Consider the following 22,308-nt stretch of genomic DNA (forward strand, 5'->3'; position numbering starts at 1 on the left):
AACCAACTGAACTTTTGTTACCCATCGATTATATAACTCCTCTGCCCTTTTTCATTGTCTTTCATGCCTCCTTTTGGGTTGGAAAATAATCTTAAAGGACCAGTGAGTGTGATTTAGTGCCATCTAGTGGTGAGGTTGTAGATTGCAACCAACTGACCTTTTGTTACCCATCGATTATCTGCCCTTTTTCATTGTCTGTCATGCCTCTCTTCTTTGTCTCTCTTCCAGATAAATCACATCTGGTGTAGACGGCTGCAGCCTAACGAAGCCCAACACAAACCTCCGACTCAAACCACAGAACTCGTTTTAGTATTTTATTTTTTCATTTTACTTTCAAAACTTCAGAGTCTGTGTTACAATGGATGATCTTTGCCTCGAGGATTTGTTTGCTATAATGAAGCTGGTCAAACGAAGACTTAAGAAGGTCCAACATTTTGCTCCAGAGTCAAATATCTTTCAATATACTGGATAGATTAAGATGAAATTTGGCACAGACACACTAAATTCAACTAGAGACCAACTTCCTGTCAGTCTCAGCTATAAATATCATATTGAGCTCAAAACAGAGCTGAACCTGACACACTTACATCAATCCTCTCCACTCAAGTGTCCTTTCCTTCCTGTGGCGCCCCCTTCTGGCCATACCTGTCACACCGTTTTATGTGTGTGTGTGTGTGTGTGTGTGTGTGTGTGTGTGTTTGTTTTAGCTCGGGGGAAAAGTCTGTAAGCATTTTGCGCTGTGACGAGCTGAACAGTTTGTGGCGAAAGGCCTTTGATGTCAGCGATGCGTTGGCAGCACAGAACGATGTTACTGGGCTCGTTCCTCACCTGGAAGACACAAAGAGACAACAGGAAGTAAAGAAAACAGGCCTCAGGTGTGTTTACAGCAAGTCGTGTTTCCAAAATGATGAAACTTACGTGCTTGTCGAGCCCCAAGGCGGGCGAGTCGGTCTCAAGGCAGATGTGTTCCAGCGGGATCTGCTTAATCAGTTTATCTCTCTGTCATAAAGAATGAAAATAAAATCAGCTGTTAGTCTCATTATGATGGACTTCAGGTCAATGATTGCAATCAGTGCATCGATGCAAGGGTCTATAATACATTGCATCGGTTGGAGTGGTGTGCATCGGATATAAACTGGGCTGAAATCACGATGCATCTCCTTGTAAAAGCTTTGCATCGGTAAAATCCGATTTCTTCTTATTATATATATTTTTTTAATGATTATTTTCAGTCAATTCACTTCCATAATGATCTCAATCAGCCGTTTCTCATGAGTGGACTACTTGTTGCGGAACGACAAACACACTCTGATTCACCTCTTCACCACCAGGCGTCACTAGTCACTGAATATCAACATCCGGGCAACAGAGTCGACAAGAAACAAATGTGTTGAAGTGGGCTAGCGGTAAACATGGCAGAAGATGAACAAAATAGACAACACACAATGATGAGAAGTATGGTACTGCTTATGTTCTTGAAGGAACAATAAAGTTTTTGAATCGTGATTGCATCATGATTGAATTGCAGTAGGAAGGGAAATCATAGGCAAACTAGTGAATCGACTGTACTTATATGTGTTTTTCTAGTGTTTTCACCACTCAAAGCACTACATATCACATTCATCCATTCACACACACATTCATACATCCATCAGGAGCAGTTTGGGGTTAAGTATCTTGCCTTAGGACACTTCGACATGTAGAACGGAGGAGCCAGGAACTGAATCGCCAATCTTCTGATTAGATTTACCTCCTGAGCCACAACCAACAATCAGATTCAGATATGAAACCCAGCTCTTTATTTTCCACATTTATTACATTACACTGCATTTATAGAAGTATTTTGACCTTTATTTGCCTCATTTTGAAGCTTTTACCCCTGCTATATGCGACAAATGTGGATTATATAACTGATTTTACCTTAAAACAGTAAACCAGTATTACTATATTACATTATACTTATACTACTAATGTTATTACCAGGAGGGTAGTTCTGGTCCTCTGAAATGAGGCCAACGCAGAAGTAACTTAGAACTGCATTCTATCAAAAGGCCACCAGGGGGCGACCGTCTCTATACAAGTCAATGGAGAATTCACCAACTTCTCACTTGATTTCTAACCTCAGTAAACGTTTTCAAAATGTGTTTATGGTCTCAATCGCTAGTTTAAAGCCTTCTTCAATGCAGTATGATGTTCATTTGGGACATTTTGGCCTCCCTGATTTTATATGTGACGATAAAGCAGGGTATGCATTAGGGCGTGGCTACGTCCTGATTGACAGGTTGATTGACCAATGTCCTCGAGATCCAGCCCTCGCAACCATAGCAACCTCCCCGCTCCGCCCATGGCTCCACCTCATGCACATATAAGTAGAATCCATGTTTTTATTTTTCCCAGCATGCACCTGAAATGTTCAAGATGGCGCTGCCTAGATTAGAAACTATTGGCTTCCGAGCAGTCCACAAACCAATGGGTGACGTCATGGATGTTACGTCCATTTCTTTTATACAGTCCATGGTTATTACTAGTATAAGTACTCCAGTGCCTCTACTCTCAATACAGGTAGAAAAGAAAAACTTACACTGTTATTAAAACTATAATATAATCATGGTTATAACTACCCTACTATTACTATCTAATGACTTCTGCCATTCTCAACATTCATTCACCAGTTTTTTACTACATACAGTATATTTCCTGCTTCATGTATCACATACCATTGAGACCATACTGCTCTCTGCTTACATGACAGTTACATTTAATGGATTCAATAAAAACAAAAAGCAGACAAACAGGTTTCTGTCGTGTTCAGCAGATGATTTATGAGCTCAAAGACTTTCATGTTAGTCGTTAAGCTTGAACATATAGAGTATCACCTGAGGGCTTAACCTAACGATATAATACGACTGTTTCAGAGTTCAGCTAAGAATTACAGATGAAGCTTAGTGCTGACGATGATATAAAGGCTTTTTTATGTTTGCAGAGTGTAAAAAGATACAATCTGTACTTCGGTTTTAATTCAAATAATCCCCAAAAAGTAGTTTGTTGCCTTCATTAGACTCATCATAAAACACATTACTAACGGTATTTAAAAAGCAGAAAAGGGCAAAAAAATATACATTCACATACTTGTACATTTTCCTTCCTTCCTTCCTCAGTTCCTCCTTTCCTTCCTTCCTTCCTTCCTCAATTCCTCCTTTCTTTCCTCTGTCTTTCTTTCCTTCCTTCCTCCCTCCCTCCTTTCTTTCTTTCCTTCCTTCCTTCCTCCCTCCCTCCTTTCCTTCCTTCCTTCCTTCCTCAATTCCTCCTTTCTTTCCTCTGTCTTTCTTTCCTTCCTTCCTCCCTCCCTCCTTTCCCTCCCTCCTTTTCTTCCTTCCTTCCTCCCTCCCTCCTTTCTTTCCTCTCTTTCCTTCCTCCCTCCCTCTTTTTCTTCCTTCCTTTCTTCCTTCCCTCCTTTATTTCCTTCCTTCCTTTCTTCCTTCCCTCCTTCCCCGCTCCTTCCTTTCCAAAGTAGGTGAAGTGGTGACAGAAACCTTGTTTCTAACAGCATTAAAATAATCCTACGGAAGCATTTTTCAAGGTAATTATTTCTGTTTTTCTCAGTCATTTTTTTCTTTTCTGTTTTTCTTCCCTCCTTCCTCAATTCCTCCTTTCTTTCCTCTCTTTCTTTCTTTCCTCCCTCCCTACCTCTTTTCCTTTCTCTCTCCTCCCTCCCTCCCTCCTTCCCTCCTTTTCTTCCTTCCTTTCTTCCTTCCCTCCTTCTTTCCTCCCTTTAGTCCTCCTTTCCTTCCATCCTTCCTCCCTCCCTTCCTCCCTCCTTTTCTTCCTTCCTTCCATCCTTCCTCCCTCCCTTCCTTCCTCCCTCCTTTCCTTCCTTCCTTCCTCCCTCCCTCCCTTACTTCTTCCTCCCTTCCTTCCTCCTTTCCTTCCATCCTCCCTTCCTTCCTCCCTCACGCCTTTCCTTCCTTCTTCCTCCTTTCCTCCTTTCCTTCCTTCCTTTCATCCTCCCTCCCTCCTTTCCTTCCTTCCTTCCTCCTTTGCTTCCATCCTTCCTCCCTCCCTCCTCCCTCCTTTCCTTCCTTCTTCCTTCCTTCCCACTCAGAAAAAACAGATTTTTTTTTTACTCAAGTGAATGCAACACGCTTCCGTATAATCCCACCCATGAATGCAGAAAGTGTAATTCCACCTCTTACCTGTTGGTTCCTGCAGACAGCGGGTGGAAAAGAGAAGAAGTAACCGGCCTTCACTCCTTCCAACGCCACGGACGGCTTCCCTGCAAAGTTATGTAGAAGAGCTCGACTGATGCCTGGAAGGAGAATCACAAAGTCTCAACCTCCAAATATCTGTTTTACAGCGATTTAAATGTTATATGATATATAAAGCAAGAAATAACCCACCTTGTTCTCTCATGGTTGCTATGGTTACTTTAGCAGCTGATCGTGAGTGGACGTTCCTGAGCAGAAAACATGACAAACATTTGATAGATTTTTTAAAATTGTTATTTCTGTGATTTTATTTTCCATACAATCTTTCCTTCCTTCCTTCCTCCTTTCCTTTCTCCCTCCCTCTTTCCTTCCTTCCCTCCTTCCTTCCTTCCTTCCTTCCTCAATTCCTCCTTTCTTTTCTGTCTTTCTTTTCTTCCCTCCTCCCTCCCTCCTTCCTTCCCTCCTTTTTTCCTTCCTTTCTTCCTTCCTCCCTTCTTTCTTCCTTCCTTCTTCCTCCCTCCTTTCCTCCCTTCTCCCTCCCCCCTTTCCTCCCTTCTCCCTCCCCCCTTTCCTCCCTTCTTCCTCCCTCCTTTCCTTCCTTCTTCTTCCCTCCTTTCCTTCCTTTCCTTCCTTTCTTCCTTCCCTCCTTCGAGGATGGAAGGAAACTTCAGGAAGATGTTTCAGCTTTTTTTTAGGAAGTATTATGAAAGAAACTCTGGACCACCCACTCTCATGGTTGCTATGGTTACTTTAGCAACTGATCGTGAGTGGACGTTCCTGTGCAAACATTTGATTGATTTTTTTTAATTGTTATTTCTGTGATTTTGTTTTCCACATAATGCTGCAAACTGGAGCTCAGTAACTCATTCAGGCAGCATGCAAATCAAGTGTGCCGAGAGATGGAAGAACTTTAATCTAATCAGAAGCTTTTAGGCAAATCAGATTCAAATAAAGTCGACGTAACAACATGCAAAACATGCAAGCTCTGGCAAAGAACAGCAATAAATGATATGATCAGTTATGAATGAACATAATCACTTCATGCTTTGTTATATGGCCACTCGGGTCTCTGCAGCTTTCACATCGAGGGTTAAAAGCTTTATTTTGTGCTCACACGGGTAGATCCAGCTCCTTGGCGACGTTCAGCTGTTTAATGAAGACGCTCATCTGGTCGTCTCTGTCCTGCTCGGTGGGAGCGAACCACGGCGTGAAGTCTAACCCGATCTGGAAACAAGAACAAGAGATAAAAACACATCATACAGTATGAAGGAAGGAAGGAAGGAAGGAAAGAAGGTAGGAAGGTAGGGGGAAGGAAAGAAAGAAGGGAGCAAGGAAAGGAATGAAGGAAGGGAGGAAGGTAGGGGGGAGGAAAGAAAGAGAGAAGGAGGGAGGGAGGAAGGAAGGAAGGAGGGAGGGAAGAAAGGGGATGGAGGAAGGAAAGAAGGAAGGGAGGAAAGAGAGGAAGGAAAGAAAGATAGAAGGAGGGAGGGAGGAAGGACAGATGGAAGGAAGGGAGGAAAGAGAGGAAGGAAAGAAAGATAGAAGGAGGGAGGGAGGAAGGACAGATGGAAGGAAGGAAAGGAGGAAAGAAGGAACAGTCAAAACAGACGAGAGGACGACAGGAAGGTTAAAGGTAATCAGTAGGATTGTAGAAGTGGATGTGAGATCGCTGCTTCTGCTTTGTAACTGTGTGTCTTGTTATCATCAGGAGGCTCAGTACTCTTCTTCTGTCTTGGCTTATATCCAAATAAGGAAGAAGCTCTGAGTCTTTGAGATGTGCAGACCATAGTAAGCTGCCAAGAAATCATCTATGACTTGAAGCTCTGACTTTAGGGATGCATGGCCAGTGTAAGATGCGTTTATATGCAAATACAGTCAAGCCCGAAATTATTCATACCCCTGGCAAATTTTGACTTAAAGTTACTTTTATTCAACCAGCAAGTTGTTTTTTGACCGGAAGTGACACAGGCGTCTCCAAGAAGATAAAAAGGCATCATTGTGGTAAAAAAAATATTTCAGTCAGCTTTTATTTACATTTGAACAAAAAGTGGCATGTCCAAAAGGGGTATGAATAATTTTGGGCTTGACTGTATGTGTTAATTTGGTCATTTTCTATTAGGTAAAATGATATAAGCTGATATGTTGATTTATTTATTCCCTTTCAACTCTTTACTCCAGTAAAAGTAAGACTTAGTTTAATGACTTAGAAGTCACCAAATGACTTACTTTAACGAATGCCGTTAGTTTATATAATGCAGATTAGTAAAATATGACTTTTATGAGGGTCACAGTCACAGACAATAAACTTACCATTACATAATTGCGGTGCAGCAGATGTAATGAAGTCAATGCAGCACGCTGGATGCAAATATTAAGTCTAGCCTATTCATTATAATGTTGATGGACATAAATTCAGTTCTTTTGACTTAATAATGATAAAATAATACATTAAGTGTTGTTTGAAATGACCAGGGCTCAGCTAGTGTTATAATATTAATCCCTAGTGTGCATGCGTGACCAAGTGTACCGTACTCAAGCACGGTACACTTGCACTCACACCAGCCAAATAATCCGGACTTCAGGGGGCAAACGTTCTTGGGCACAGTGTGATTGCCTAGTGTGAGTGCGCCCTTACAAACTGTTAGGGGTTAATAATCATGGACCTTGACGTCACAGTAAAGGCAACACTATCATCTCAGCAGAAACACTGTTACTGTTTCTCTCCTTGAGACGGTGAAGGCAGCTGTGTGTGTGGTGTTTAGGAGAAAGCTGGGAGTCACTTTGATAACAGAGGAGCAGCATTACTGTAGCACCCAAAGGTCAGATGATATGACTCCCTACACCCAAGGCTGAGTTATAGTTATAGTTAGGCATGGGATGATAACCGTGTTCAAGGTACACAGCGTTACCAAAAAGTGTCACGATAAACGTAACCTCCACATTTTCTATCATTCCTAAAGTATGAGCTGTTTGTCTGGTCAGAGACAGGAAGTGCTAGTCCTTCCTTTCCTTTCCTTCCTCCCTTCCTTCTTTCCTTCCTCCATCCTTCCTTCACTCCTTCCTTCTTTCCTCCCTTCCTTCCTTTTCTTCCTCCCTCCCTCCCTTCTTTCTTCCGTCCTTCCTTTTCTTCCTCCCTCCCTCCCTCCCTCCCTCTCTCCTTTCCTTCCTTCCGTCCTTCCTTCCCTCCCTCCCTTCCTTCCTCCCTTCCTTCTTTCCTTTCCTTCCTTCTTCCTCCCTTCCATCCTTCCTTCACTCCTTCCTTCTTTCTTCCGTCCTTCCTTTTCTACCTCCCTCCCTCCTACCCTCCCTCCCTCCTTTCCTTCCTTCCTTCCTTCCTTCCTTCCTTCCCTCCCTCCCTCCCTCCCTCCCTCCCTTCCTTCCCTCCTTTCCTTCCTTCCTTCCTTGCCTTCCTCCCTCCCTCCCCCCCTCTCTCCCTTCCTTCCTTCCTTCCTGGTCAAAGACAGAAAGTGCTGGTCCTTCCTTTCCTTCCTCCCTTTCCTTCCTTCTTTTCTTCCCTCCTTCCTTTTTTTCTTCCGTCCTTCCTTTTCTTCCTCCCTCCCTCCCTGCTTTCCTCCCTTCTTCCTCCCCTCCTTCTTTCTTCCGTCCTTCCTTTTTTACCTCCCTCCCCCCTACCCTCCCTCCCTCCCTCCCTCCCTCCTTTCCTTCCTTCCTTCCTTCCTTCCTTCCCTTCCTCCGTCCCTCCCCCCCTCTCTCCCTTCCTTCCTTCCTTCCTTCCTTCTTTCCTTCCTCCCTCCCTCCCTCCCTCCCTCCCTCCTTGACTCGAGGACAACAGGAGGACGAGCTTAATCTCTGTTTAGGAAAAGGAAGTGACCCTCACTTTTTAGTCTGGTCAAAGACAGAAAGTGCTAGTCCTTCCTTTCCTTCCTCCCTTTCCTTCCTTCTTTTCTTCCATCCTTCCTTTTCTTCCTCCCTTCCTTTCCTTCCTTCTTCCTCCCCTCCTTCTTTCTTCCGTCCTTCCTTTTCTACCTCCCTCCCCCCTACCCTCCCCTCCCTCCTTTCCTTCCTTCCTTCCTTCCTTCCTTCTTTCCCTCCCTCCCTCCTCCCTCTCTTCCTTCCTTCCTTCTTTCCTTCCTCCCTCCCTTCCCTCCTTGACTCGAGGACAACAGGAGTACAAACTCTCTATAACAGATTAAGTTTGTGTGTGTGTGTGTGTGTGTGTGTGTGTGTGTGTGTGTGTGTGTGTGTGTGTGTGTGTGTGTGTAACTTTGTGTCTTTGCTTGTTGAGATGAGTTGATGTCCTTGCTGTGTGTATGCCGTCTCCTTATTGTACAATAATAACTGTTTCATAGTGTTTTCAGACATTTCTCCATGACAGGATCTTAAAATCCTCTCTATAACATACTGGGAGCCAAGAGTAATGTGATCACGTCTCTTTGTTCTGGTTAAAAGCCCGGCAGCTCAGTTCTGTACAATCTTGAGTCCATCAATATAGACAAGTAAAAAGCCTGCTGCAGTATAATCTGAAGTAGTTACAGACTCACAGAAGCTGGATTTCCAAATCTGATCTGTTAAAATCACAGTTATGGAAAACAGAAGCAGTCTGGGAGCATTGACTCTGTGACGCCTGAAATCCACATTCCTCACCGGAGACTGTAGACGGCAGGAGGATGAAGAGGATGAAGAGTGTGTGTGTGTGTGTGTGTGTGTGTGTGTGTGTGTGTGTGTGTGTGTGTGTGTGTGTGTGTGTGTGTGTGTGTGTGACTGAGTGAGTGTGTGAGACAGATTGTGACTGAATTCGTTCATTAACTCTTTTTTTTTCCTAACAAGGAAGATTAGGAGGCGAGAGTTTTAATCTTATTTGCTTTACTAGAAGTCACATAGAGGTTAAACTCTGGAGGGGGCAGGGTGTGTGTGTGTGTGTGTGTGTGTGTTTGTGTGTGTGTGTGTGTGTGTGTGTGTGTGTGTGTAGTAGCACCTCTCCGATAGCGACGAGGCGTTCTCTGTGTTTGTAGAACATCGGCAGAGCAGCGTCCAGATCCTGCAGAAATGAAACCACTTAGTTTATTTAGAGCAGCAGCTATTTATTTTATTTTATTTCCTCTTTAAGTAACACAGAGAGAGAGTGTGAGTGTTTACGTCACCTGTGTCATAAACATCATACGGGGATTTAAAGCATCAACTTTAGTTCTTATGGTTTAATCCCATACAGCAGCGACTTTAACTTTAACACATGACTGGTTGTAGTTATGCAGAAAGTGAAGGTGGTCCGTCTTTATTTCATCTCAAACATTGGTTTAACTTGTTTAGTTAAGTTACGATACGTCAAGTTTAGCTTAGTTTAAGTTAAGTTTAGTCTAGTCTGGTTTACGTTAAGTTTAGTTTAAGTCAAATTTGGTCTGGTCTAGTGTAGTTTAGGTTAAATTAAGTTTAGTTTAGTCTAGTATAGTATAGTTTAGTATTGTCTAGGTTACGTTAAGGTTGGTTTAGTCTAATCTAGTCTGGTGTAGTGTAGTCTAGTTTGAGTTAAATTAAGTTTAGTTTAGTTTAGATGAAGAATCAGAATATTTTTTGCATTTTCTCGTCATTTTTTCCCCCTTTTATTAAAATCTGGTGAACAACATTTTCTTATAGCAGGAAACACAATCTAAGTGATTTTGGATGTGTGGAAATATAAAACTGTATTTGGTATAAAATGAAAACAAACATATTTTATCCTCCTGAAGTCCACACACACTCTTCAGGACCTCGAGAGCCAGTGAGAAGTTAGTAGTTTAATTTAAGTCTAGATTAAGTTAAATTAAGTCTATAGTTTAGTATTGTCTAGGTTACGTTAAGGTTAGTTTAGTCTAATCTAGTCTGGTTTAGTTTAGTCTAGTTTGAGTTAAGTTTAGCTAAGTTTAATTTAAATTTGGTCGAGTTGAATTTAAGTTAAATTAAGTTTAGTTTAGATGAAGAATCAGAATATTTTTTGCATTTTCTCGTCATTTTTTATACCTTTTATTAAAAGTGATTTTGATGTGTGGAAATATAAAATTGCATTTGGTAAGAAATGAAAACAGTCCTGAAGTCCACACACTCTCTCTCTCACAGCTGGTAGCCATCGTCATTTAAATATATTAACACTAACATCTGACTCACTGCAACACTTTAACATGCTGTTTAAAATAGTTGAAATTGTTCCTCCAGACTTTACTCAACTGAGAAGATTAAACATGAAACTCTGAAGAGATCAAAACTGTCATGAAGTTACTTTAATAAGACAGAAGCTTCTTATTGCAGCTTCTTGTTTCAAAGCATCAAACCTCAGAGTCCTGGCAGAGTTCTGCTGTTATATTATCAGTAAGCTATAAAAACTGTGTCTCAATAAAAAGAAACAAACACACTTTCATCCCTTCAGAGGCTTCAGAGAAACAACCAGAAGCCTTCATCTCCTGTTTTCCTCCCGCTGGACCCCCGCTGGACCCCCGCTGGACCCCCGCTGAGCCGCCTGGACACGGTTACGCTCCTCCTTTGTCTCAGGATCAGTAAAGTAAAAACAATCAGAAGGCTTGAAAGCAGCGGAGAGGTTTTTGAGAGGTTTCCAGTACCTGAAGCTTCACGCTGCGCTGCTCGGCCCCCCCGCCTGCCCCCCCGCCGGCCTGCAGAGGATGGACGCCCAAACACGGAGCCACCAGATCTGGATAACTGTGAGAGAAGAATTCATCAGAAACGCCCTGAATAACAAACACGACGCCGTCCAGCAGAGAGCAGCTGCACCGGACAATGATCCCGACACAGTTTCTGCTCCTACTGAAACACTTTATAGTCAGAAGTTTCTCTTTTATGAGACTTTATAGTTTTTACTTTACAAATGTGTTGTTACACTTTGATTAGCTTCTTAAATAAAAGTGAATTTCTGCAGTTATTAGTTATTTAAACCAGATAAAAGGACTTTATGCTTCACATCTGACACATTAAACTCATATTCTATAGATGGAAATTTGCATTTATTTTTGTTTATTCAGTAATAATTTATCAATTTAATCATTTATGTGCCAGTAAAACTTTTATTTAGATCAGTTTTCTCATGTATTTTGCTTATTTACTACTATCTATTATTAACTTGAGCACTTCAGTGTTTTTCAATGCTTAACATGCTGAGTAATCTTTCCTCTTGATCATTGTACCATCATATAAACATCTTTCTATGTTTCTTTGTTTCCTTCCACACCAGCCCACCATGCAACATAACTTCATGTGATATACATCGTGTGTGTGTGTGTGTGTGTGTGTTTGTGATGTTTATATCACTGTGAGGACATACAGACCGATCCTGCAGCTGCAGAACTCTGTTAAACTCTCCGACCTCTTCTGTGACTGCAACCAGCGTCTCCACCCCGACCTGCACACACACACACACACACACACACACACACACACACACACACACACACATATACACACACACACACACAGTTACATACACATATACACACACACACACAGACACACACACACACACAGTTACATACACACACACACACACACACACACAGTTACATACACATATACACACACACACACACACACACAGTTACATACACACACACACACACACACACACACACACACACACACACATATACACACACACACACACACACAGTTACATACACAGTTACATACACACACACAGTTACATACACATATACACACACACACACACACACACACACACAGTTACATACACACACACACACACACACACACACACACACACACACACAGTTACATACACACACACACACACACACAGTTACATACACATATACACACACACACACACACACAGTTACATACACACACACACACACACACAGTTACATACACACACACACACACACACAGTTACATACACATATACACACACACACACACACACACACACACACAGTTACATACATACACACACACACACACACACACACACACACACAGTTACATACACATATACACACACACACAGTTACATACACAGTTACATACACACACACACACACACACACACAGTTACATACACATATACACACACACACACACACACACACACACAGTTACATACACACACACACACACACACACACACACACACACACACAGTTACATACACATATACACACACACACACAGTTACATACACAGTTACATACACATATACACACACACACACACACACACACAGTCAGGATTCTTCTCTTTCCCTTCAGAAACCAATAAAGCAGCTTTTTTCATCCATTGTTCAAAGTTTAATATCCAGGAGGTTTAAATCGAGGTGCAGCTGGGCTTGGTTTCACATTCCTGATGATATTTCGACTCAGATGGCGACCTGGACGACTGACAGTCTTCACTAGAGCTGAGTATCGGCACCAAAATAAATAAATACCAAGTAGCATTGAAACATCTGCCATCAAACGACACCTGCAGTCGATCTTTCTTGCACCCACATATAGATTTAAAAAGTGTGTGTTTGATGTTTGCTGTGACCCTCATGCTGATTTTGGCCATTTTGTATGAAATAAATATTAATAAATTGACTTTCAAATGCATTTATGTGAAAAATCAAATCATTTAGACGTGGAGGAGCGGTGGCATTTTATTCAATTTCACATGATGGGTATCGAATTAAGTACTCAACTAGTATCAGTATCACTTTAAAGGTACTTGGATTGGTACTATTATCATAATTTTTAAAATGATACCCAGGCCTAATCATCTGTTTAATATCAATAAACTTTATAACTTTGTCATTATATCTTGTCTATCTTATATCCACTTAAAAAAAAAGAATTAACATATAACTGATGATTTCTGGGCTGAGCAATGAAGTGTACAGCCTATAAAAATATGAGTTTAAGGTTTAATTTCCTGTAACAGTGTCCATTTGACATGCACCTAAAAAGCAGCAGGTTATTAAATCACAATAAACTAAAACTATGAAATAATAATAATAACAATACATTTGTAATAACTGACCTGTCTGGCCCTCTGAATCACATCCTCCAGATCCTACAAAGACAAAAAAAAAAGGTTATTACTTTTTAGTGACATAAAATTAAAGTTTATTATGTTTATTTGTTTGTATGATGAAATGAAAAAGGACAATAAATAGGCCCAAATGACCGGAAACACGAGCAACTGCAGCTAACTACCATAATGACAGGGTTCAAATTGGATATATATACAGTTTTTATAAGCTGACATTAATGTGTGTTATGTAAATGCATTATATATATATAAATAGTCTAAACCCGATATAGTGAGAGTCAAAACACTAAAAACAGCCTCTTTAGACCTTTAACATCCTACCTCTTCAAACTCACAGGCTGAAACATGACAGTGACAATCTACGAAGACATAATCCATCTAAATATCCTCCAAAATAATCAAATATAAGAGCAAAAACAAAGCCTACAAACATCTTATGTTGTTGTGCATGTTTATTTGTTTGTATGGTGAAATGAAAAAGGACAATAAATAGGCCTTAATGCAGCTAATAACTATAATGACAGGGTTAAAATTGTGTGTATATTCAGTTTTCATAAGCTGACATTAATGTGTGTTATGTGAATGCATTTTAAATATATGTTAAATAGTTTAAAACCGATATAGTGAGACTCAAAACACTTATAATAATATGCGTTCACAGCCTCTTTACACCTTTAACATCTTACCTCTTCAAACTCACAGGCTGAAACGTGACAGTGACAATCTACGAAGCCATAATCCATCGAAAAAACCCCAAAAATAGTCAAATATAAGAGTAAAAACAAATCTGACACGCTGCTTATGTTGTTTGTGCAGGAACTCTTGTATTAAGTGTTGTTTCCGGGGGGGGAAGGCTAAGCAGTCGCACCCGGAAATTACCGAGTACTTCCGGGTCACAACAAATATAAACAGTTGGCGGTAAAGATGGAGGCTGTGGAGATGGAGACAAATGAGGAATATAGAGTGCAGGTCACGTCTAAAAAGCAAGTAACGGAGCAGCTGGAGAAGTATAAAGAGGTTTTAAAGATGGCGTTAAAAGGACAGACGGAGGAAGTGAAGGAGGCTTTGCTGCAGGAGCTACTGGCGGTGAGTCCCAGTCTGCAGCTTTATGGCCATAAATTTATAAAAATATATAATAACAATGCTCTAAAACACCGCCGAGGGAAGTTAGTAGGTGGATTTATTCAAGTGCTACAGCTGAGTGTGAAGAATAAGTAAACTACACGATGTTGTTGTTTTCCTAGGATAGTGAAGTCATAACTCGACCGTCTCCCTCTTGTTTTCCTAGGATGGCGGAGTCATAACTCAACGGTCATAACTCGACCGTCTCTTCCTTTTAGACTAGTTTACCTTTTGTTTTCCTAGGATGGCGAAGTCATAACTCGACTGTCTCTGATACTGGTTTACCTTTTGTTTTCATAGGATGGCGAAGTCATAACTCAACCGTCTCTCCCTTTAGACTGGTTTACTTTTTATTTTCGTAGGATGGCGAAGTCATAACTCGAACGTCTCTTCCTTTCATACTGGTTTACCTTTTTTCCTAGGATGGCCAAGTCATGAGTCGACCGTCTCTTCCTTTTTGACTGTTTACATTTTATTTTCCTAGGATGACAAATTCATAACTCGCCCGTCTCTCCCTTTTCCACTGGTTTACTTTTTATTTTCCTAGGATGGCCAAGTCATAACTCGATCCTAAGAATTTAAAAAAATGGCATAAGTAGTAAGATATGATATTCCTTTATTAGTCCCACAATGGGGAAATTTGCAGTATTACAGCAGCAGTGGACAATAAAAATAGAAGAGTATCAATAAGAAAGAATAAGACAATAAAGAGTCAATAGTAGTAAGAATATAGTATTAAAATAGTAATATTGTGTTTATGTCTCTGCAGAACTTTGAAGCAGCCGTCCAGGACAACGTGTTGGTGAACGGACTTCCCTGGGAAGAGGCGCCTGATGTTGAAGGTGGTACAAAAAAAACTACAATGCCTCTTGAATCAAGAAGCTGCTGTCCACATTTAAAGCTTCATTTACCAAACTCTCTCTCCCCCCTTCTCCCTCTTCACCTCTAACACGCTCAGCAGAGGATGAAGCCGACGATCTGGACAGCCAGCTGGACGACACCATCGTGGAGGCCACCAGGAAGCGCCGCACATACCCCAAAAAGATCCTGCTTCACGCCGTCCACTCCCTGAAAGCTGAACGCAAACTCATGGTGGGTCTTTATATAACAAGTCTGATTAAAATGTAATAATCCTATGGTCATAATATGGAGCTCCCTTATAGCCGAGCATGCGTCTCTCTCTCTCCACTTACTTCCTGTCAACTGTTCAGCCACTAACTGTTCAATAAAGGCAAAAAAGCTACAGACCTTTACATACAGTATAGCTCATATCACAGTTTGAGATATGGTCCGATGCGTTTACTGACCACCAAAAAGGTCGTAATCCTGTGATATGTTGAACAGACACATAAGAATACATTTACAGTTGTATTATTACTTGTTGTCAGACTTATCATTGCATCATATCAGGAAGGTAGGAGGGAGGAAAGAAGGAAGGAAGGAAGGTAGGAGGGAGAAAGGAAAAGAGGAAGGAAGGAAGGGAGGAAGGTAGGGGCAAGGAAAGAAAGAGAAAAGGAGGGAGGAAGAAGGAAGCAACAGAGGGAGGGAGGAGAAGAGGAAGGAAGGAAGGACAGAAAGACGAAAGAAAGAAGGTAGGGGGGAGGTAAGAAAGAGTAAAGGAGGGAGGAAGGAAAGGAAAGAAGGAATGAAGCAACAAAGGGTGGGAGGAGGGAAGGAAGGAAGGGAAGGAAGGAAGGTAGGTGGGAGAAAGGAAAAGAGGAAGGAAGGAAGGAAAGAAAAAAGGACAGAGGAAAAAATTACTGCAACCTAATCATGAAATCATGAAATCAGGAAATTGTGAACAAAACAGGGCATGAAAACTAAATCACACAGTTGCCATAGCGATGAATAAAGTAGATCCATAGCAACGACACTCCTTTACCTCCTAACTACCACCTGACTGTCATTATCTGACTGAACAGGTTATTTAAAGCTTAAACTAAAGACTGGTTCTTAAGTAAATGTCTCAGTGTGAAGAAGATGAACACGCCCTTCAGTACTCTACAGGTTACTGAGAAAATAAAGAGTAATGTATAAAACTCACCAGCAGGGGGCGCCCTACAGTACTCTGCAGGTTACTGAGAGAATAAAGAGTAATGTATAAAACTCACCAGCAGGGGGCGCCCTACAGTACTCTGCAGGTTACTGTTAGAGAATAAAGAGTAATGTATAAAACTCACCAGCAGGGGGCGCCCTACAGTACTCTGCAGGTTACTGAGAGAATAAAGAGTAATGTATGAAACTCACCAGCAGGGGGCGCCCTTCTCCTTCTCTCCACCACAGGCTTATAAGTAACTGCTGGAAGTTAAAACATATTATGAGTTATCTTTAAATATTGAGCCTTAAATGCAGAATTTATATATAATATAATTTATAATATTCTTCCAATAAATCCTAAAAACATGATTTCTGCCCCAGATTTAATTTTATATGATTATTACAGTTTAAATCTGCAGTTTAACTCTTATTTATCCATCTTTAACGTATAAATACACAAATAAAACTACTGAAAACTGTCTTTTTAAAAGGCAAGGCAGCTTTATGTATATAGTGTATTTATTACTTTAGGGGCAACTCAATGTGCTTTACATAATAATAAACATTTAACAGTAAGAATTGGAAACGAAAAACATAAAAACATACAATTTGCAAAATAAAAATAAAACAAATACAGCTTTTTTTGCTTTTGGGGGGTTTTGTAAATTCCACAAGTCACAAAAACATTAAAACATACAATTTAAAAACAAGAAAAAATAGTATGTATTATTTATTTATTTATTTATGTATTAATAATAACAGATGAAGTTTACATCTCACTGTGCTGCTCTGTGTGTGTTTCAGGGACTTTATGAGAACACGGTCAAACCTCATGAGGCGTTCAAAGACCCCGAACAAGGTAGCAACTCACAGTCACACAAACACTCATAACAACGTGTCAATGCATTTATTTAATGTCCTAAAAAGTATGTTTGAAGTATAAAAGGTGTAAAGTTTATCAGAGAGTAATTAAATATTAATTAAATTATCTGCCAAATCTTTAAGGAGATGGTTTTGAATATTTCTCTCTCTGGTTTGAGACGATGTTTGAAATGTTTAAGAGCTGAAACGATTCATCAATTTAATCAATTATTCAATTAAAAATGAATTGCTCCACTATTTAGATCATTAATAAATCATTTTTCAGACAAGGAGACTAAATATTATCTCATTCCAGCTTCTCAATATCTGTAATTTATTAGTTTTTGATAATAAATGAAGCTTTAAGAAATGTTCATTTTATCACATATTAACCCTCCTGTTGTCCTCAAGTCAAGGAAGGAAGGAAGGGAGGGAGGAAGAAGGAAAGAAGGATGGAGGGAGGAAGAAGGAAGGAAAGGAGGGATGGAAGGAAGGAAGGGGGAGGAAAGAAAGAGAGAAGGAGGGAGGGAGGGAAGGAAGGAAGGAAAGGGGAGGAAAGAAGAAGGGAAGGACAGAAGGGAGGACGGAAAGGAAAGAAGGACAGAAGGAAGGAAAGGAGAGGAAGGAAAGAAGGAAGGAAAGGAGAGGAAAGAAGTGGGGAAGGAAAGAAAGACAGAAGGAAGGAAGGAAGGAAGCAAGGAAAGAAGGACAGAAGGAAGGAAATAAGGAATAAAGGAAGGGAAGGAAGGAGGGAAGGACAGAAGGAAGGAAATAAGGAATAAAGGAAGGGAAGGAAGGAGGGAAGGACAGAAGGAAGAAAAGGAGAGGAAAAAAGTGAGGAAGGACAGAAGGAAGGAAAGGAAGGAGAGGAAGGAAGTGGGGAAGGAAAGGAAAGAAGGACAGAAGGAAGGAAGGGAGGGGGAGTAAAGAAAGGGAGAAGGAGGGAGGAAAGGAAGGAAGGAAAGAAGGACAAAGGGAAAGAAGGAATAGTCAAAACAGAGGGGGTTAATTTGACCCGGGAGGACGACAGGAAGTTCAATTTTATAGTTAATATAATAAATTAATAATAATCATCAGTGACAGTTTATATGTGATCTCTGCTCTCGTTGCATCGTCTCTCCTCTCCTCTCTCAGACGTCAGACGTTTCTTTGCACGCAGACGTTTTTGTCTTTCTGATAATCAGGAAGAACTACTTCTCCTTGAGATGGACATTTGAAACTTTCACCGTCCGTGAAGCGAAATACCAAAATGCCTCAGAGCTTTCACCCTTCGTTCACCCTGCGTTCACCTGTCGAGTTGTGTTTCCTTTTCTTCTGGTCAAAGAAGCGTTTCCTCCTTTCACGTCACGTCTGAGAGTCTGTGGTTTAAAAAGATAAAACTTACAACTTTATGATCCATGAAGCTTCTGAAAATCTGAAAATGATCTTAAAAATAGCCTCACAGTTTATCTGGAGCCTAAGCTGATGTCTTTAAATGTCTTATTTAATCTGAATAACTGTTTAAAACACACAAATATCATTTTTATTATAACGTCAGACAAGAAAAACACATTAATTAATTTATTAATTTATTTATTTATTTATTTTATTTTATTTTTATTTATTTATTTATTTATTTTATTTTATTTATTTTTTTATTTATTTTATTCATTCATTTATTTATTTATTTTTTATTTTATTTTTATTTATTTATTTATTTATTCATTTATTTATTTTATTTATGTATTTTATTCATTTATTTATTTTATTTATTTATTTATTTTATTTATTTTATTTATTTTATTTATTTTATTTATTTTATTTATTTTATTCATTTATTTATTTATTTTATTTATTTATTTTATTCATTTATTTTATTTATTTATTTATTTATTTTATTCATTTATTTATTTATTTTATTCATTTTATTTATTTTATTTAAAAAAACAATAAAGGATGAAGCAATTATGAAAAATAGCTGCATGTTTTTTGTCATTTAACTAAAGAAAAACATGTTATTCCTCAATTTAAATCATTGTTAAGTATCATTTTACACATTTCTGTTCTCCAAATTAATAATTCAGAGCAAACTTTAGTTAAATATGATCTAATAAGCAGTTTAATGTTTAATGTCGTTGCTGATGTCTGTTTTTAATCAGAGAGCATCATGAACAACTTGTCAGCAGCAGCTCCTGGAACAGTTAAACAGGCCATTCAAGCTATAAAGGTAACACACACACACACACACACACACACACACACACACACACACACACACACACACACACAGACTGTTATTTATCTATAATTGTGCGTTTTTATGCTTTTTAACCCTCCTGTTGTCCTCTAGTCAAGGAAGAACGGAGGATGAGAGGGAGGAAGGGAGGGAAGAAGGAAGGATGAGAGGGAAGGAAGGAAGGATGGTACGGAGGAAGAAGGAAGGAAAGGAGGGCGGGACGGAGGAAGGAAGAGAGGAAAGGAAAGTAGGAGGGAGGGAGGGAAGAAGGAAAGGAGGGAAGGGAGGATGGAACAGAGATAGAAGGAAGGATGAGAGGGAAGAAGGAAGAAGGATGGAACAGAGGAAGAAGGGAGGAAAGGAGGGAGGGAAGAAGGAAAGGAGGGAAGGGAGGAAGGAAGGAAGGGAGGATGGAACAGAGATAGAAGGAAGGATGAGAGGGAAGAAGGATGGAACAGAGGAAGAAGGAAGGAAAGGAGGGTGGGAGGGAGGAAGGAAGAGAGGAAAGGAAAGTAGGAGGGAGGGAGGAAAGAAGGAAAGAAGGAAGGTAGGAGGGAGGGAGGGAGGAAAGAAGGAAGGAGGGAGGAAAGGAAAGTAGGAGGGAGGGAGGGAAGAAGGAAAGTAGGAAAGGAAGGGAGGACAGACGGAAGGGAGGGAGGGAGGAAAGAAGGAACAGTCAAAACAGACGGGGTTATTATATATTTTTTAATGTTCTATCCCTTCTTCTCTTCTTCTTCTCTTCAGTCCATCAACTCTCTGCAGAAACAGGCGGAGGGTCTTTGTCAGATCCTCGACATGAAACCGAGTCCCGCCTCCCTGGAGATCCACAGAGAAGTGTTCGGCCAATCAGACGCTCCGCTGCCCCCTGCGACGGGAGCGCACGTGGACCGGCAGCCAATCAAAAGAGCCGTAGAGGAGGCGGCGGCCAGAGACGGCTACGTGCCTCTCGTTAAGAAACCCACGCAGAGCAACTAACGGACTCACTAGTTTCATACCCTTTATACTTTCCTTTGTTCTCCAGCTCTTTCTGTACACAGTTAATATTTGTAAATATATAAAATGACTCTTTAAAAGCTTCCTACATTAAACCCTCCAAGTGTTAAACTCAATAATCAAACATGTGGTTTAAGTTTATTTAAATGAGACCGATTGACGATATCAGAGGAGTCAAACTCATTTTCATTCAAGGGCCACATACAGACCAATCTGATCTCATGTGTGCCAGGTCATTAAAAAGATGGAAGGAAAGAAGGAAGGACAGATGGAAGAAAGGGAGGAAGGAAATAAGAAGGGAAGGAAAGACAGGCAAAAGGAAGGAGGGAAGAAAGGTAGGAAGGAAGGACAGATGGAAGGAAGGGAGGGGAGGAAGGAAGGAAGGAAGAAAGGAAGGGAAGGACGGAAGAAAGGTAGGAAGGAAAGTGGGCCGGATTGCACCCCTCGGCGGGCCGGTTCTGATCCGCGGGCCACATGTTTGACACCCCTGTTCTACAGGAACCGTCTTCTCACTCGGCCCTCTCAGTGGCCGTGTCTCCACTGCAGAGTAGGACCCCTCGGCCACGTCATGAGTTTCTATCGCCACGTTCCTCCTCTGAATCTCTTCGGTATCATAGACAGCAATCAATGCCTGCACCTCATCGTCGTACATCCTCTTGCTGTTTTCTTGTTTGCAGCGGTGTCTGTGAGGCTAATGTCTGCGAGGCTAATGTCTGCTAGGCTAATGCTCCCCTTCTGCTGGATTTTAAAGATGCCGGTTGTTTTGGTGCTTTCTGATGGCGTCAGAGCTGCTCTAGGTTTAGCCAATCAGTGCCAGGTTAACCTTGAGCCCCACCTAGGAGCTTTTCAGGGCCAACGGAGTACCTACCCTGGAGTAGGTACTCCGTTGGCCCCTGTAAAAGTTCCTGTAAACGGCGCTGTGGGGGAGACACGCCTACTGGGAAAATCATTTCTTTATACTCAGTGTTGTTAAAACAGGATCTTTCTCAAAGCTCATTAATTATCTTTAAATCCCTTCTAAGCATTAATGTGTGTGTGTCCACTGCATAATAATCATTGACTTCTCTATAATAAAACAGGCCTTAAGAAAGATTAGATCAATCGTCCCAAACGTACAAGATGTTTGCAGACAGGCCAGTCAGTTCGGGGTTACCATGGTAACAGACACTGATAACATGTGTCCTTACAGTCTGCATCAAGTCAGTTATCTCAAGTTTAACGTCCACAAGAAGATCTGAAGATTAAGAACGGCGAGTAAGTATTTTACAGTTTTCATACTTTGCAAAGTTATCCAGTGGGCCGAAGTTAACCCTTTGGTGGCCTGGTTCTGGCCCACGGACCGTATGTTTGACACCCCTGATTTAAAATAAAGTGTTTGGAGATAACATTTATAACCTGCACCTGCTTTTTAAACATGAACACACACTCAAAGTAAAGCATGCACACAGTCTCTCTCACTATCTTTATACTGAGTTTGTTTGATGTCTCACTCTGATTTAATTTTCATGCTCGGCTGGTTGTGACTTTTTTTTTTTTTTTAAAGCAGTCCTTAAACACTGTGGTCTGGTCAGCCGTGGCCCCTCGTGTCATATGACTTATGTGAACCGTCCTCTCGGCTGCTGCTTCTAAAAACAGCAACGAAATTGAAAAGTGAAAAGGAAGCTGAAGTGAAACTGCTGCCTGCTCGCTGCCTGCTGGAGTTCTCACTACACACACACACACACACACACACACACACACTGCTGGACTGACTCCATGCCCACCCGACCCCGGCAGTGTGCACACAGGACGTCCACCTGGTTACATCCTCCGGGTTACATCCTCTTGGTTACGTCCTCCGGGTTATTCTGGTTTTTATTCTTCATGCATCGACACCTTTAGCTCGCTGTG

General features: G+C 40.9%; 2 protein-coding genes across 2 annotated transcripts; one reads left to right on the forward strand and one right to left on the reverse strand.

The window, feature by feature from the left end:
• Positions 1–696: 696 nt before the first annotated feature.
• Positions 697–13,996, reverse strand: tatdn3 (TatD DNase domain containing 3; the record flags this gene model as incomplete). Its single annotated transcript, XM_053337455.1, has 10 exons — positions 13,877–13,996; positions 13,179–13,211; positions 11,474–11,547; positions 10,754–10,850; positions 9,142–9,204; positions 5,320–5,429; positions 4,398–4,453; positions 4,194–4,306; positions 919–999; positions 697–828 (listed from the first exon to the last, which is right to left on the reverse strand). Coding segments are annotated over exons 1-10 (816 nt in total), but the record flags the coding sequence as incomplete, so codon positions are not given.
• Positions 13,997–14,114: 118 nt separating this feature from the next.
• On the forward strand, positions 14,115–20,414 carry nsl1 (NSL1 component of MIS12 kinetochore complex). The gene is made up of 6 exons (XM_053337566.1): positions 14,115–14,276; positions 15,082–15,154; positions 15,274–15,404; positions 17,154–17,208; positions 19,349–19,416; positions 20,170–20,414. Exons 1-6 carry the CDS (start codon positions 14,115–14,117, stop codon positions 20,398–20,400), a joined length of 720 nt encoding a protein of 239 aa, XP_053193541.1. The 3' UTR covers positions 20,401–20,414.
• The last annotated feature ends 1,894 nt before the right edge of the window (positions 20,415–22,308 follow it).

Source organism: Scomber japonicus, chromosome 17 (assembly GCF_027409825.1).
Source record: "Scomber japonicus isolate fScoJap1 chromosome 17, fScoJap1.pri, whole genome shotgun sequence".
Lineage (NCBI taxonomy): Eukaryota > Metazoa > Chordata > Actinopteri > Scombriformes > Scombridae > Scomber > Scomber japonicus.

Coding starts and splice junctions, on each gene's coding strand:
- nsl1 (XM_053337566.1), top strand. CDS start 14,115: ATGGAGGCTGTGGAGATGGAGACAAATGAGGAATATAGAGTGCAGGTC. Junction 15,155..15,273: donor AGAGGCGCCTGATGTTGAAG/GTGGTACAAAAA, acceptor CACGCTCAGCAG/AGGATGAAGCCGACGATCTG. Junction 15,405..17,153: donor AAGCTGAACGCAAACTCATG/GTGGGTCTTTAT, acceptor TGTGTGTTTCAG/GGACTTTATGAGAACACGGT.